The 17,198-nt window shown below is 41.6% G+C and overlaps 1 protein-coding gene across 1 annotated transcript; it reads right to left on the reverse strand.

The window, feature by feature from the left end:
* Nucleotides 1-12,195: 12,195 nt before the first annotated feature.
* Nucleotides 12,196-16,084, reverse strand: LOC117522984 (transcription factor 7-like 1). The gene is made up of 7 exons (XM_034184401.1): nucleotides 15,920-16,084; nucleotides 13,257-13,760; nucleotides 13,072-13,170; nucleotides 12,928-12,967; nucleotides 12,586-12,782; nucleotides 12,426-12,494; nucleotides 12,196-12,305 (listed from the first exon to the last, which is right to left on the reverse strand). Exons 1-7 carry the CDS (start codon nucleotides 16,082-16,084, stop codon nucleotides 12,282-12,284), a joined length of 1,098 nt encoding a protein of 365 aa, XP_034040292.1. The 3' UTR covers nucleotides 12,196-12,281.
* Nucleotides 16,085-17,198: the final 1,114 nt, after the last annotated feature.

The raw sequence follows: 17,198 nt of genomic DNA on the forward strand, positions 1-17,198 counted from the left end.
CTGCTCCACAGCCTGTCTAGTGGATTTTTATTTTGTTTTAGCACTGTTGTCGTGCGTTGCCTGTGCTGCTCCACAGCCTGTCCAGTGGATTTTTATTTTTATTTTATTTTTTAGTACTGTTGTTGTGCGTTACCTGTGCTGCTCCACAGCCTGTCCAGTGGATTTTTATTTTTATTTTATTTTTTAGCACTGTTGTTGTGCGTTACCTGTGCTGCTCCACAGCCTGTCCAGTGGATTTTTATTTTGTTTTAGCACTGTTGTTGTGCGTTACCTGTGCTGCTCCACAGCCTGTCTAGTGGATTTTTATTTTGTTTTAGCACTGTTGTCGTGCGTTACCTGTGCTGCTCCACAGCCTGTCTAGTGGATTTTTATTTTGTTTTAGCACTGTTGTTGTGCGTTACCTGTGCTGCTCCACAGCCTGTCTAGTGGATTTTTATTTTGTTTTAGCACTGTTGTTGTGCGTTACCTGTGCTGCTCCACAGCCTGTCTAGTGGATTCCTATTTTGTTTTAGCACTGTTGTCGTGCGTTACCTGTGCTGCTCCACAGCCTGTCTAGTGGATTTTTATTTTGTTTTAGCACTGTTGTCGTGCGTTGCCTGTGCTGCTCCACAGCCTGTCCAGTGGATTTTTATTTTTATTTTATTTTATTTTTTAGCACTGTTGTTGTGCGTTACCTGTGCTGCTCCACAGCCTGTCCAGTGGATTTTTATTTTTATTTTATTTTATTTTTTAGCACTGTTGTTGTGCGTTACCTGTGCTGCTCCACAGCCTGTCTAGTGGATTTTTATTTTATTTTAGCACTGTTGTTGTGCGTTACCTGTGCTGCTCCACAGCCTGTCTAGTGGATTTTTATTTTGTTTTAGCACTGTTGTCGTGCGTTGCCTGTGCTGCTCCACAGCCTGTCCAGTGGATTTTTATTTTTATTTTATTTTATTTTTTAGCACTGTTGTTGTGCGTTACCTGTGCTGCTCCACAGCCTGTCTAGTGGATTTTTATTTTATTTTTTAGCACTGTTGTTGTGCGTTACCTGTGCTGCTCCACAGCCTGTCCAGTGGATTTTTATTTTTATTTTATTTTATTTTTTAGCACTGTTGTTGTGCGTTACCTGTGCTGCTCCACAGCCTGTCCAGTGGATTTTTATTTTGTTTTAGCACTGTTGTTGTGCGTTACCTGTGCTGCTCCACAGCCTGTCTAGTGGATTTTTATTTTGTTTTAGCACTGTTGTCGTGCGTTACCTGTGCTGCTCCACAGCCTGTCTAGTGGATTTTTATTTTGTTTTAGCACTGTTGTTGTGCGTTACCTGTGCTGCTCCACAGCCTGTCTAGTGGATTTTTATTTTGTTTTAGCACTTTTGTTGTGCGTTACCTGTGCTGCTCCACAGCCTGTCTAGTGGATTTCTATTTTGTTTTAGCACTGTTGTCGTGCGTTACCTGTGCTGCTCCACAGCCTGTCTAGTGGATTTTTATTTTGTTTTAGCACTGTTGTCGTGCGTTGCCTGTGCTGCTCCACAGCCTGTCCAGTGGATTTTTATTTTTATTTTATTTTATTTTTTAGCACTGTTGTTGTGCGTTACCTGTGCTGCTCCACAGCCTGTCCAGTGGATTTTTATTTTTATTTTATTTTATTTTTTAGCACTGTTGTTGTGCGTTACCTGTGCTGCTCCACAGCCTGTCTAGTGGATTTTTATTTTATTTTAGCACTGTTGTTGTGCGTTACCTGTGCTGCTCCACAGCCTGTCTAGTGGATTTTTATTTTGTTTTAGCACTGTTGTCGTGCGTTGCCTGTGCTGCTCCACAGCCTGTCCAGTGGATTTTTATTTTTATTTTATTTTATTTTTTAGCACTGTTGTTGTGCGTTACCTGTGCTGCTCCACAGCCTGTCTAGTGGATTTTTATTTTGTTTTAGCACTGTTGTCGTGCGTTACCTGTGCTGCTCCACAGCCTGTCTAGTGTCGGATTCCCTGTTTGGGAATCCGCTAGCTTAGCATAGCTACTAGCTCTTAGCCGTTTTAGCATGGCGGCTTCTCCTGTCTCTCCCGTACTTTTCTGCTCTGGGTGTGAAATGTTTAGTTATTCCTCGGCCTCTTTTAGCAGTAACGGTACATGTAATAAGTGCAGCTTATTCGTAGCTTTGGAGGCCAGGCTGGGCGAATTGGAGGCTCGGCTCCGCACCGTGGAAAATTCTACAGCTAGCCAGGCCCCTGTAGTCGGTGCGGACCAAGGTAGCTTAGCCGCCGTTAGTTCCCCCCTGGCAGACCCCGTGCAGTCGGGAAGGCAGGCTGACTGGGTGACTGTGAGGAGGAAGCGTAGCCCTAAACAGAAGCCCTGTGTACACCGTCAACCCGTTCACATCTCTAACCGTTTTTCCCCACTCGACGATACACTCGCCGAGGATCAAACTCTGGTTATTGGCGACTCTGTTTTGAGAAATGTGAAGTTAGCGACACCAGCAACCATTGTCAATTGTCTTCCGGGGGCCAGAGCAGGCGACATCGAAGGACATTTGAAATTGGTGGCTAAGGCTAAGCGTAAATTTGGTAAGATTGTAATTCACGTCGGCAGTAATGACACTCGGTTACGCCAATCGGAGGTCACTAAAATTAACATTGAATCGGTGTGTAACTTTGCAAAAACAATGTCGGACTCTGTTGTTTTCTCTGGGCCCCTCCCCAATCAGACCGGGAGTGACATGTTTAGCCGCATGTTCTCCTTGAATTGCTGGCTGTCTGAGTGGTGTCCAAAAAATGAGGTGGGCTTCATTGATAATTGGCAAAGCTTCTGGGGAAAACCTGGTCTTGTTAGGAGAGACGGCATCCATCCCACTTTAGAGGGAGCAGCTCTCATTTCTAGAAATCTGGCCAATTTTTTGGGATCCTCCAAACTGTGACTGTCTAGCGTTGGGACCAGGAGGCAGAGCTGTGGTCTTATACACCTCTCTGCAGCTTCTCTCCCCCTGCCATCCCCCTATTACCCCATCCCCGTAGAGACGGTGCCTGCTCCCAGACCACCAATAACTAGCAAAAATCTATTTAAGCATAAAAATTCAAAAAGAAAAAATAATATAGCACCTTCAATTGCACCACAGACTAAAACAGTTAAATGTGGTCTATTAAACATTAGGTCTCTTTCTTCTAAGTCCCTGTTGGTAAATGATATAATAATTGATCAACGTATTGATTTATTCTGCCTAACAGAAACTTGGTTACAGCAGGATGAATATGTTAGTTTAAATGAGTCAACACCCCCGAGTCACACTAACTGTCAGAATGCTCGTAGCACGGGCCGGGGCGGAGGATTAGCAGCAATCTTCCATTCCAGCTTATTAATTAATCAAAAACCTAGACAGAGCTCTAATTCATTTGAAAGCTTGTCTCTTAGTCTTGTCCATCCAAATTGGAAGTCCCAAAAACCAGTTTTATTTGTTATTATCTATCGTCCACCTGGTCGTTACTGTGAGTTTCTCTGTGAATTTTCAGACCTTTTGTCTGACTTAGTGCTTAGCTCAGATAAGATAATTATAGTGGGCGATTTTAACATCCACACAGATGCTGAGAATGACAGCCTCAACACTGCATTTAATCTATTATTAGACTCTATCGGCTTTGCTCAAAAAGTAAATGAGTCCACCCACCACTTTAATCATATTTTAGATCTTGTTCTGACTTATGGTATGGAAATAGAAGACTTAACAGTATTCCCTGAAAACTCCCTTTTGTCTGATCATTTTTTAATAACATTTACATTTACCCTGATGGACTACCCTGCAGTGGGGAATAAGTTTCATTACACTAGAAGTCTTTCAGAAAGCGCTGTAACTAGGTTTAAGGATATGATTCCTTCTTTATGTTCTCTAATGTCATATACCAACACAGAGCAGAGTAGCTACCTAAACTCTGTAAGGGAGTTAGAGTATCTTGTCAATAGTTTTACATCCTCATTGAAGACAACTTTGGATGCTGTAGCTCCTCTGAAAAAGAGAGCTTTAAATCAGAAGTGTCTGACTCCGTGGTATAACTCACAAACTCGTAGCTTAAAGCTGATAACCCGTAAGTTGGAGAGGAAATGGCGTCTCACTAATTTAGAAGATCTTCACTTAGCCTGGAAAAAGAGTTTGTTGCTCTATAAGAAAGCCCTTCGTGAAGCTAGGACATCTTTCTACTCATCACTAATTGAAGAAAATAAGAACAACCCCAGGTTTCTTTTCAGCACTGTAGCCAGGCTGACAAAGAGTCAGAGCTCTATTGAGCTGAGTATTCCATTAACTTTAACTAGTAATGACTTCATGACTTTCTTTGCTAACAAAATTTTGACTATTAGAGAAAAAATTACTCATAACCATCCCAAAGATGTATCGTTATCTTTGGCTGCTTTCAGTGATGCCGGTATTTGGTTAGACTCTTTCTCTCCGATTGTTCTGTCTGAGTTATTTTCATTAGTTACTTCATCCAAACCATCAACATGCTTATTAGACCCCATTCCTGCCAGGCTGCTCAAGGAAGTCCTACCATTATTTAATGCTTCAATCTTAAATATGATCAATCTATCTTTGTTAGTTGGTTATGTACCACAGGCCTTTAAGGTGGCAGTAATTAAACCATTACTTAAAAAGCCATCACTTGACCCAGCTATCTTAGCTAATTATAGGCCAATCTCCAACCTTCCTTTTCTCTCAAAGATTCTTGAGAGGGTAGTTGTAAAACAGCTAACTGATCACCTGCAGAGGAATGGTCTATTTGAAGAGTTTCAGTCAGGTTTTAGAATTCATCATAGTACAGAAACAGCATTAGTGAAGGTTACAAATGATCTTCTTATGGCTTCGGACAGTGGACTTATCTCTGTGCTTGTTCTGTTGGACCTCAGTGCTGCTTTTGATACTGTTGACCATAAAAATTTTATTACAGAGATTAGAGCATGTCATAGGTATTAAAGGCATTGCGCTGCGGTGGTTTGAATCATATTTGTCTAATAGATTACAGTTTGTTCATGTAAATGGGGAATCTTCTTCACAGACTAAAGTTAATTATGGAGTTCCACAAGGTTCTGTGCTAGGACCAATTTTATTCACTTTATACATGCTTCCCTTGGGCAGTATTATTAGACGGTATTGCTTAAATTTTCATTGTTACGCAGATGATACCCAGCTTTATCTATCCATGAAGCCAGAGGATACGCACCAATTAGCTAAACTGCAGGATTGTCTTACAGACATAAAGACATGGATGACCTCTAATTTCCTGCTTTTAAACTCAGATAAAACTGAAGTTATTGTACTTGGCCCCACAAATCTTAGAAGCATGGTGTCTAACCAGATCGTTACTCTGGATGGCATTTCCCTGATCTCTAGTAATACTGTGAGAAATCTTGGAGTTATTTTTGATCAGGATATGTCATTCAAAGCGCATATTAAACAAATATGTAGGACTGCCTTTTTGCATTTACGCAATATCTCTAAAATCAGAAAGGTCTTGTCTCAGAGTGATGCTGAAAAACTAATTCATGCATTTATTTCCTCTAGGCTGGACTATTGTAATTCATTATTATCAGGTTGTCCTAAAAGTTCCCTAAAAAGCCTTCAGTTGGTTCAGAATGCTGCAGCTAGAGTACTGACGGGGACTAGCAGGAGAGAGCATATCTCACCCGTGTTGGCCTCCCTTCATTGGCTTCCTGTTAATGCTAGAATAGAATTTAAAATTCTTCTTCTTACTTATAAGGTTTTGAATAATCAGGTCCCATCTTATCTTAGGGACCTCGTAGTACCATATTACCCCATTAGAGCGCTTCGCTCTCAGACTGCGGGCTTACTTGTAGTTCCTAGGGTTTGTAAGAGTAGAATGGGAGGCAGAGCCTTCAGCTTTCAGGCTCCTCTCCTGTGGAACCAGCTCCCAATTCAGATCAGGGAGACAGATACCCTCTCTACTTTTAAGATTAGGCTTAAAACTTTCCTTTTCGCTAAGGCTTATAGTTAGGGCTGGATCGGGTGACCCTGGACCATCCCTTGGTTATGTTGCTTTAGACGTAGACTGTGTTTCATAATTATTGTATGGCCTTGCCTTGCAATGTGGAGCGCCTTGGGGCAACTGTTTGTTGTGATTTGGCGCTATACAAGAAAAAAGTTGATTGATTGATTGATATTCCACTGTTAGAGATTTTTTTAATGAAAGACGTGCGGACGGGTCCGCGCGTCGGGATGCAGCCGGCGCAGTGCGGCGGCACAGGAAAAACACCTCCGTGTTGATAACCATTTGTAAAATCCAGGCGGCTTTTGATGGCTTTCAGTGGAGTGAGTATATGAGAAATTGTTTAACAGCTGAACATGTTCCATCTTGTCCTTAAGGCTTCCAACAGAGGTGTTTTTCCTGTGGCGGAGCGTCGCGGCGGCTGCGAGCCGACGCTGCAATCAAAAAACAAAAATAGCTCTTTTTTCTTATGTGCTGTATAACATTTATTATTGCACTTTCACAAATATAAATCTGGAGTAATATTAAAGAGCATATTGTTAAATCTTACAGTAATATCATTATTAATAATTATGGTAAATTTAGCAAAAGGATGTTTTAAAGCATCAAACTGCTGAATAAAAAACTGCTGCAATTAAAACAACATACACAAAGAATAAATTAAAACATTTACACTAAGAACAGTTTGAGCTTGTTCATGAAAAGCAGAAATAAAATAAAAACTGACTAAATGTGATTTTTTTTTTTTTTTTTTTTTTTTTTTTTATGTTCAAATCAAAAAGATTCAATAGAATCAGACATTTCATCATTGGCAGGCAGTTTATATTAATAAATCAATTTATAAGAATTTATTTAAGAAATCTTTTAAATTATGATTAAAAACAACAAAAACATTATGGTATTAATATATTAATACATCCAGGTAAGTGGCATATTCACAGATTTGTTACATATCCACCTTGTGAAGTTTTAATAACTGAAAACGACATATGAGTAAGTTTTATTGCTAATAAATGAACATGATAAACTTATTTTCAGATTTCTATGTCCACCAAACATATTTTATTTTTCAGATTGGACATCTTTCAATAGTTTAAAAATGATTCTAAACCTTGAAACCTTTTTCATTAAAGCATTAAACATCCTCATGACCAAAAAGGGCACTCAGAGAGCACACACCTCCTCCAAGGTCAAACAGGTCTCTGTTCACGTGGTTTCTGTTTGACATTTTCCATCTTTTATTCTTGCTCCAACCCAGAACACTGAGCTTCGATCTTCTTCACTGCCCCTTTGATCCTGGTCACTCATCTTTCATTCTGATCTGGGATCCTGATGGCTGATCTTTAATCCCGAAACCCTCATCTTTGATCTTGATCCTGAAGTGACAGTCTCACATTGACTTTGAGCAATGCACCCTGAACAAGGAGTGAAAATGTCTGTGCAGAAGATGAGATAGAAAACACAGACTTGTGATTGTCAAACTGAAGTGATATTTTTGCACTTTGATTAAAATCTGAATTAAATGTGCGTCACAGGATTGTGTTTGTGTGCCATCATTCTGTGCACGAGCTGCAAGTCCTTTGTCAGGTTCACTGGCTGCCTCTCATTTATGTGCTGTGATAGATGTCAGTGACAAACATCTACCTCAGCATTTTTAGAACGAGAGACGTCTGGGAAGACCTCATGAAGTTATGACATCACTGAACAGAGGAGTTTGGTGGTATTGATACCTTTCCAGGAGAATGAAGGTCAAATTGTTGAAGGTCCTGGTGCTTGCTGTATGACTGTATGGTTGTGAGAGTCACACGCTAACCAGCGACCGAAGGCGACGACTGGATCATGTGTTTGGTTCTTAGTCTCTTTGGAGTGTCCTTGGGTTCAGTTGGAATTGGGTGATTCTTAGACTACGGGCACTTATGTCCTTTGATCATATTGTATGAAAAACAGAAAAAAGGGGGAATTTCACACTTTTATAGTTATCTTTACAATGAAAGTGTGTTAAGAAATTTGTGTTCTAGTAGTCTATGATGACTTTTTCACCTTTTTTCAGCATCATTATATGCAAATATTGCCGTTTTGTGCTTGTCCCACACCCAGACTTTTGATCTTCAATGATAAAAATGAATGGTAAAGAAACATTTTTTTCTAATGTTTTAAAATATCTCTGAGTAAAAATCAGTACAATAATCAAAACATAATTGGGGTATTCAATGTCATACAACTGTTGTGATTTTCTTAAACAAAATGTAGTTGTCCCACACTATTGCCGTAATTTCCACCACAACACTGTAATGTCCCTTTAAACAGTTTGTATGAAAGATTGTTTGGGTAGTTTCTATGGAGATAAACAGTGACATCAGAGCACATGTATATAGCGCCAAATCACAACAAACAGTTGCCCCAAGGCGCTTTATATTATAAGGCAATGGTGTGGTGGAAATTACATTTACAAGGCCAATAGTGCCCGTAGTTAAAGAATCACCCAATTATGTTGTGTGAAAAGAATGGCTACTTCGGGCGACTCAGATGAGGAGTATCACTAGTACTGTACGGGAACAGACAGGTTCATAAGTATTTGGACAGTTGAGTAAAGCCTTTTTCCCCAGTGAAAACAGGTGTTTGTCAGTGATGTTTTCTGGCTGCTACAATGTTCAGCTTCAAGGTTTTATTATGTCCCTGAAGGTAAATCATGTGTAACATTTGAATTAGCTCACTGAAAATCATGCAGAAAAAGAAGTTAGTTGGATGACCATCAGTGATTTCCATGAAACTTTCCAGAAGTGAAGAACAATCATAAAAACGTGGACCCTTAACATTTTTTTTCACTACATAAAACGTTCTGAACAACTTTAGACAATTTTTAAAATCCATGCTTGCCATCTCTACATTGAAATACATAATGATCTACAGAGGAGACAATCTGCTCTGCCCTCCACCCAGGCCTCACCCACCTGGACAAAAAAAGACTCAAATGTGAGAATGCTCTTCATAGACTTCAGTTCTGCATTCAACACCATAATACCACAACTCATCTGCAAACTCGACAAACTGGACTAAGCACCTCCCTCTGCAACTGGCTTCTGGACTTCCTTAGTCAGAGGCCTCAAGTACTATGTGTTGGCAACAACATCTCAAGCAGCATCACACTGACCACAGGGGGCCCCCAAGGGTGCGTGTTCAGCTCCCTGCTCTTCACCCTCCTGACACATGACTGCACGACAACCTACAGCAACAATCACATTGTGAAGTTTGCTGATGACACAACCCTGGTGGGTCTCATCACCAAGGGTGACAAGACTCAATATAGGAAAGAGGTCAAACCTCTGACTACGTGGTGTGCAAACAGCAACCTCCTGCTGAACATCTTCAAGACCAAGGAGACTGTTGACTTCCAGAAAGAGGTCACACCCAACACCTGCCACTGACCATCGATGGGGCTACGGTGGAGAGAGTGAGCAGCACCGAATTCCTGGGGGTGCACATCAGTGAAGACCTCTCCTGGACCACCAACACTGCATCACTGGTGAAGAAACTCCAGCGGCGCCTCAACTTCCTAAAAAAAAAACTCAAGCGGTGAAGTGCTCCACCACCTATGAGCACATTCTACTGCGGAACCATTGAGAGCATCCTCACCAGCTGTGTCACTGTGTGGGGCGGAGCTGCACTGACTACAACAGGAAAACCCTGCAGCACATAGTAAACACAGCTGAAAGGATCATTGGTGCCCCACTCCCCTCCCTGAAAGACATATACATCACCCGCAGGGCGACCACAGTTGTCAGTGATGTAAGCCACCCCGTGTCACAATTTGTTCAACCTGTACTCTGCACTCCCGCACCATCAGACTCACCAACAGCTTTATCCACCAGGCTGTTAGGAGGCTAAACTCACTCCCCTCTCCACCCCCAGCTACATAACATCCTGGACTTTTAAACCCTCTGACCCACACAATGACTATCTTGCACTATTATGCCACTTCAACACTTTGTTAAAAACAGGAAACACTTCTGCTGCTATTACCTGAGTGACTGTCACTTGCACACTTTGGTCAACAGAAATACCTCAGCTGTCACTATTTGCCTTGACTGTCTCTGCACCCTTTTAAGTTCTCTGCCACTTATCACAGTGAACAGTGTGCTCTTAGTTCTTCATTGCAAAAAAAAAAAAAAAAATTTTTTGTCTTCATTTTGTGTCTTCATCACCTTATTTATTGTTTACTTGAATGCGAGTTATGTCTGTCTTATTGACTACCTTACTGTCAGTAACATTTCACCGTTGGATGGTGGGAAATGTAATTTCGATTACTTTGTGTGTCTGGTACATGTGAAGAATTGACAATAAAGCTGACTTTGACTTTATAGTAAAAAAGCCAATTTTGAAAGTGAATGTTCTCAATTCTTGATGCCTGTATTGCTGTTCTCTGTGTACCAGAATTTAGGAAATATATTTTTAGTGGCTGTAGCGTGGCATATTGCAGTGTAAATTAGCAAAGTGACCTTTCTAAGGGAATGTCAAATTCCCAACTTACTCTTTTTAAGTTTTTTGAAACCTTGTTTCCAAAGTGTGTTAGTGAAGTAGGCAGTTTCAGTATTGAGACTTCTCATCATTTATCAATTTAAAATGCTGAGGCTCCTTGTTTTGACGTGACAGAGGCTTCATAGTTTTTTCTCTTTTTTTTGGTTGTTTAAAAGGACAGCAGTAGCCTACTCTCATTTAGGTTTTGAAACCTTGTTTCTGAAGTGTTTTTGTATGATGTGCACAATTTTCAGTATTTTGACTAATACTGCCAGTTATTTACAAGCCTAGATAAACTTTGTAATATAAAAAAATCAGTCCCTTTTTGATGAACATTTACTTGTACTTTGACTTTCAATACTTGAGTACATTTAGTTGTACATTACTTGTCATACTTAAGTACATTAAATACTAGATACTTGAAGACTTTTACTTGAGTAGAATTTCAATCCGTGACTTGAACTTCTACCAAAGTAATTTTTTTAATGGGTATCTGTACTTTTACTTAAGTGTGATTTTCCGGTACTTTATAGAACACTGTAAGGTTATACTCTCCCTGAACTCTGACAGAGTTACTGTCGGGTTCGTGGTCACCTCCCTCTCTAAGGCCCTTCTCCCCTGATCACTGTTTCGACGGGCGGCCAGCTCTAGGAAGAGTCCTGGTGCATCTCAACTTTTTCCATATACAGGTGATGGAGGCCGCTGTGCTCACTGAGACCTCCAAAGCAGCAAAACATTTTCTGCACCCTTCCAAAGATTTGTGCCTCCTGATGATCATTTCTCAGAGGTCTACAGTCAATTCCTTTGACTTCATGCTTGGTTTGTACTCTGATGCACTGTCAACTGTAGACAGGTGTGTTTTTCCAAATCATGTCCAGTCAGCTGAATTTACCACAGCTGGGCTCCAATTAAGCTGTAGAAACATCTCAAGAATGATCAGTGGAAACAGGATGCACCTGAGCTCAATTTTGACCTTTATGGCAAAGCCTGTGAATACTTATGTAGGTGCGATTTCTGAGTTTTTAAATAAATTTGTAAAAATCTTAAAAAAAAAAACCTTTTTGTTCACATTGTCAATATGGCGTACTGTGTGTAGAATTTTAGGGGAAAAAAAATGCATTTCATCCATTTTGGAATAAGGCTGTAACATACACAAAATGTGGAAAAATTGAAGTGATGTGAATACTTTCCAGATGTACTGTAGTTATGAGACTTGGATTCTAACCAGTGTCCTGAGGCGAAACTAAGATGAGGCGTGTCACTGACATTGTGAGGCAGCGCCACCTTTGACATTTTGGACATGTAGCACATTTCTCTGTGAGTGGCTGGAGGAGACCAATCAGATGACAACACTTCACCTGGCTGCAGCAGATAGATGGTTATTTGAGAAATGTGGGAATGGACCTGTTGTCTGCCTGTGTCATGGATACAGTGACGTGCAGCACCAGTGCCTGCTCCCAGGCTTTACTCGACTGTAACGATGATCTTTTATTAAAAACATCACTTTTATAGCCATTTCTCTTGAGAGAAATCGGGATGGAAACACAAACATTTTGAAGTATGGATTTTTTTTTATTCATTGCAAGTTTTCTGCTTTGAATTGTTTTATTATACCATAAAAGTCTAGTTCAGCATATACTGTATTATACCACCTATCTATGTATCTATCAATCACTGATGTACTGGTTTTTAGGGGAAAACATTGACTGCAATGAAATATTTTATTTTGTAAAGATAATTTATTATTGTGACAATATAAAAAAATCAAACACAAAGTGCACGTGCATGCTGTTTTTGCTGACTGTCAACATCAGGATGTTCTCTCACTTCCAACCTGCACAAAAAAAGGAAGAACAAAAACATTCAGACTTTCTACATGATGTCAGCTGCTAAAAACAAGAGTCACGTGTGAGTGACGTCAACATACAACATGTATAATCTGAGTGTTTCTCACCTTCCTGACGGCCAACCCGTGACCCAGACGGTAGAACACATGTCTTTCCTGGACGGTCAGAGAATCCCACTACAGACAGACAACAAACAGCACACCATCAGTTAACACGCTCACTGACACAATGACAAGATTGTGCACGTGCAGGAGCGTGCACACTCACCATCTGCTCCATCTTTTTGTGGTGGTCGTTTTGGAAGGAGTCTTGCTCGGGTGCACGGCTGCGCTGTTCCTCCCAAAACGCGCAGAAGCTTTTCGTGGGGATCCTGACTGAGATCTGAACAGTGTGGCAGTCGTCGTCGTCATCTTTCCTCTTTGTCTCTTCTGCCTGCTTCCTTTTCTTACGTTGTTTCTTTGGTTCTGCAACACAAACAACAAGAACATCAACAATCTCACATCATTTCACTATTTTATTAAAACTGCATTTATTAATTTAAATATGAAAAGACTTTAATCTGAAAAGGCTGCTGTGTTTCTTTAAAGTCTTTTGGGGAAATCTTCTCACCTTCAGTCCGGGTCTGGCCGTCTGCCTTTCTCTTTGTGGACTGCAAAAAAAAAAAAAAAAATGACACTTGAGACTTATTACATGGATGAACTGATAAAAACACATCTGACATTTATCACTGACATGTTCGATCTGTTTACTCACAGTGGGCATCCAGTCTGGGTGGAGCTCATAATGTCGCTCGCTCAACTCTTTCTGCTGTCTGCGATATTTTTCTTTTTCAGGTTCAGAAAGTGATTTCCACTGCAAACAGACGAAAACACACCATCAGTCAACACTGACACAACGACAAGATTGTGCACGTGCAGGAGTGTGGACACAACACTCACCATCTGTCCCAGAATTTTGTTGATGGCGGCACAGTCGGTGATATTATTCTGTGCCGCCACAAGGGGGCGCTGCTCCTGGCGAAACAGCATAAATGAGTTTGGCGGTTTTTTAATGTGAGGTCTGGGTGGGGAAGGAGTGCGGGGACGGACTGGTGGAGGAGCGTCGGTGATGGTGGGGATGAAGGATGGTGGCAGAGGAGGATTGGGAGGAGGAGCCTCGCAGGTGGGAGGAGTGTCAGTGATGGTGGGGATGAAGGATGGTGGCAGAGGAGGATTGGGAGGAGGGGCCTCGCAGGTTGGAGGAGCATTGGTGATGGTGGGGATGAAGGATGGTGACACAGGATTGGGAGGAGGGGACTCGCAGGTGGGAGGAGCATCGGTGTAGGGAGGGACCACTGGAGGAACGCTGTAGGTAGGAAGGAGAGGAGAGTCTGGAGGGACTTCCAGAGGCCCATCTGTGTCCTCAGGACAGACAAAGTCCGGGATGAAGGAATCATACAAATCCTGGAGAAACAAGCAAACACAATCAGTTATGACAAAATGTCCTCTGTCCATGTTTGTCCTAAATCTGCCTCTCCTTTAATTAAAACTGTTCATTACAACAGCTGCTTCTTTCATTTACAAAATAAAGTATCATTAGGAGCTGTGACACTCTGGCCTCCTGTCCAGGGTGAAGCCCACCTCACGCCCTGTGACTGCTGGGATAGGCTCCAGCCACCCGTGACCCTTAATTGGGCAGCGCAGTCTCGTTTGAGGGCGGGCGCTAAAGGGTTAAAATATGACACATATGATGTAATAATCCTACATCCTGGGACAGCCCTCTCTGTGTTTGTGGGCAAATTACACAGCAAACAAAGTGAAAATACAAAGAAAAAAATGACGATGTGGTGGAAAGTGGACATGTTTTGTGGTTTGTTTATGACCCGGAGCTCAAATGTGTCGAGGCGGTTGTGCATGTGAGAGAACGCAGCTACTCTGGTTAGCTCTGTAGGCTAACACCTACCGACACGACCTCTCCATGTGTCTCGTCTTCCCTTGGAACCGAAAAAAACCTGCACTTTTTGCGACTACTTCGGTGATTGTAGCCAAAAACAAAACAGTACACATTTACCCGTGTGAAGTTATGCTGTGTTTGTATTGTGCAATGGGAGGCTGTCCCCATAAGTGGTCAAATCCCACGATATCACACAGGGGTTCAAACGAGACTGTGCTGCCCTATTGGAGTGAGCGGTTGAAGATGAGTGAGTGAATATCATTAGAAGTACTGAGAAGTATTATGCCACGTTCACACCGGGCGCAACGCAAGGGACAGCAGCGACAGGTTGCCATGTAATCCCTATGGAAGGATGCGTTTTGGCGCCAAGCTGCGCGATGCGATGGACGTGAATGAAGCGACGCGAGTGAAGCGATTTTGAGCGATTGGCGCGTTTGTGGCGCGATACTGCGTCACATCACGTCGCGTTGCTCTCCTCAAGTTGAAAAATCTGAACTTTTTCATCTTGTCGCGTCACGATGAACAATCAGGGACTGAATATGTAGTGGAGATGTCTGGAGTTTGATTGAGTTGGATGTGAACATGTCCTGTCTCTGGTAGCCAGCCTGTGAGCAGGACTTATGTCCCTTTTGTCCTTTATTTCACAATTATGAGAGTTTTTGGAGTGAGCTGCAGCCCCACAGCAGGGGCAGCGGAGTTTTTTTTTTATATGCACGCACAAGGGAATCATCCGTGAAGATTATTTTATTAATTAACTACACAGATGTATAATAAAACAAATGGTGACTGGCTTCTAAACACAATTATGACAGAGTTTTTTGGGGAAGAGCGAGGAGCAGCCCCACAGCAAGCAGCGGAGTTTCTTTTTTCCTTTTTACGTGCACGCGCGCATGAATCGTCCCTGAAGATTATTTTACTAATTAACTACACAGATGTATAATAAAGCAAATGGTGACTGGTTTATAAACACAATTATGACAGAGTTTTTGGAGCGAGCGGCAGCCCCGCAGCAGGGGGAGCAGAGGTTTTTTTTTTTTTATTTAAGTTTACATGTTTACATGTGTTTAAGTTTACATGTGCGCGTGTGAACGGGACAGGAGGTCCTCAAACTGGGTCCTGCATAGGCGGAAGGACCGCTGAAAGCGGTCGTCATCCAGACGCAGCTCCTGCAGCAAATAATGATACTCCCCGAATTGGGAACGTCTCATGACGTTTGTCAGCTTTCCACAACAACTCGCTCCGTGTGATCAAGGTCCGTCATGTTAACTTGACTGACAACCGGAGCCGGCGAGCGGAATGGAACCTCCTCCTATTTGATGATGCACTGGGGCAAATTTTCGTAGTGAAAGCAGAGCAACACACCGGGCGATGGCGGCGCGTCCATCGCCACGCGACCAATGCGAATTTGTGGCATCTGGTCGCGCCCGGTGTGAACGTGGCATTTGTACTCATAAGTTTTTTCTCCTGTGGCTGATCTTCTGTCAAACCTACATTCATGTTTTATGTGACACTGAAATTAATGTTTTTATTTGTTGCTTTCAATTAAACTGAAGACAAACTTCCTGCTTTTATGACATTTTAAAGTGCTGCTTCATTTGAAAGAATAAACCTTCATGAATGATGTAATAAGGTAACACTCCTGCTGACAGCGCGTTCTGTCCAGCCTCACCTGTGCCTCCTCAGGAGGTGCAGGAGGAGAAGATTCCTGGTCCAGATATCTCTGGAACCAGTCCTCCAACGTGGTGTCAACATAAGGGTCCTCTAATACTGAATTCTTCATGAATTCAGCCTCTTCTTTCATTTGAATGAATCCAAGGAGAATGTCATCCAACATGTTTGCTGTAACATGGAGACATTAAAAATAATAATCACTTAATTAATAGTTACAAAGTTACAAAGTGCTTTACACGATAAAAGCATCAAACAGAAAGATTAGAAATCAAAACAACTGTTTCCATGATTGATGTTTCTAAATATAACAGCACTAAGAATCGCTCTCTGGTGTTACTGGCAGCAAAGTTTTTTACTGTGAAAGTCACAGCGTCATTGTTCAATTACACTGAGTCTAACTTGACAGCACCAAGAAGATGTTGGCCAAAATCTGTTTTTTTTTTTGGGGGGGGGGGGGGGGGGGGTGCTAAAAATCCGTTCTTGTTCTAAAAACAACCAGCAGTGACAATCTGAAGCTTGTGTCAAGTTTCAGTAAGTCGTTCAGTTGAATGAAATCTTAACTTTATTGTGGGTGAAACATTGAAATAAACTGTTCAGGGTCAGGTCACTCACAATTTACTGTTTGAAATATTCTAAATGTTCTGTTTAATTAACATCTCAGTCCCTCCAACTAATCTGTATACTATGAATTATTTTCATTTTTTTTTAAACAAAAACATCAACAAACTTTAGACAGATTTTACAAACAAGCCCACAATTTGCACAGAAAACTCTGATATTAACAGTAATATGTATATATTTTATTTTAAAACACTGTTAAATGTTAAGAATCTCACCTATGTGGTTTGTAAACAAGTTAAAATTTCTGCTCCTGTTTTTCTGTCTTCTCTCCTTGGGGTGATGGCAGAACTGATTCCACAGTTAATGAAAGCGTCAGTTAATAAGTCGAGAGATGACATTCGAGCGTTAAGCCCCGCCCAGTTCTTGGCGGGCGGGGTTTCCTGTTTCAAAGATGGCAAATAAACGTTAGTAAGAATCACTGATCTGTTTATATTACTAGCTAGCTCATTGGCCCACAAACTCCGCACAATCTGCTGAAGCAAACTGGCAGCCATCTTGCCACTCCCAACCCACATAGTTAATTAGAACTATATATTTTACTGTGTGGCTCATTGGCCCACAGACTCCATACAAGCTGCTGAAGCAAACTGGCGGCCATCTTGCCACTCCCAACTTATGCCGACGGCACATAGACAGCTTATTAGAACGTCAACAAT

This window comes from Thalassophryne amazonica, chromosome 13 (genome assembly GCF_902500255.1).
Source record: "Thalassophryne amazonica chromosome 13, fThaAma1.1, whole genome shotgun sequence".
NCBI lineage: Eukaryota > Metazoa > Chordata > Actinopteri > Batrachoidiformes > Batrachoididae > Thalassophryne > Thalassophryne amazonica.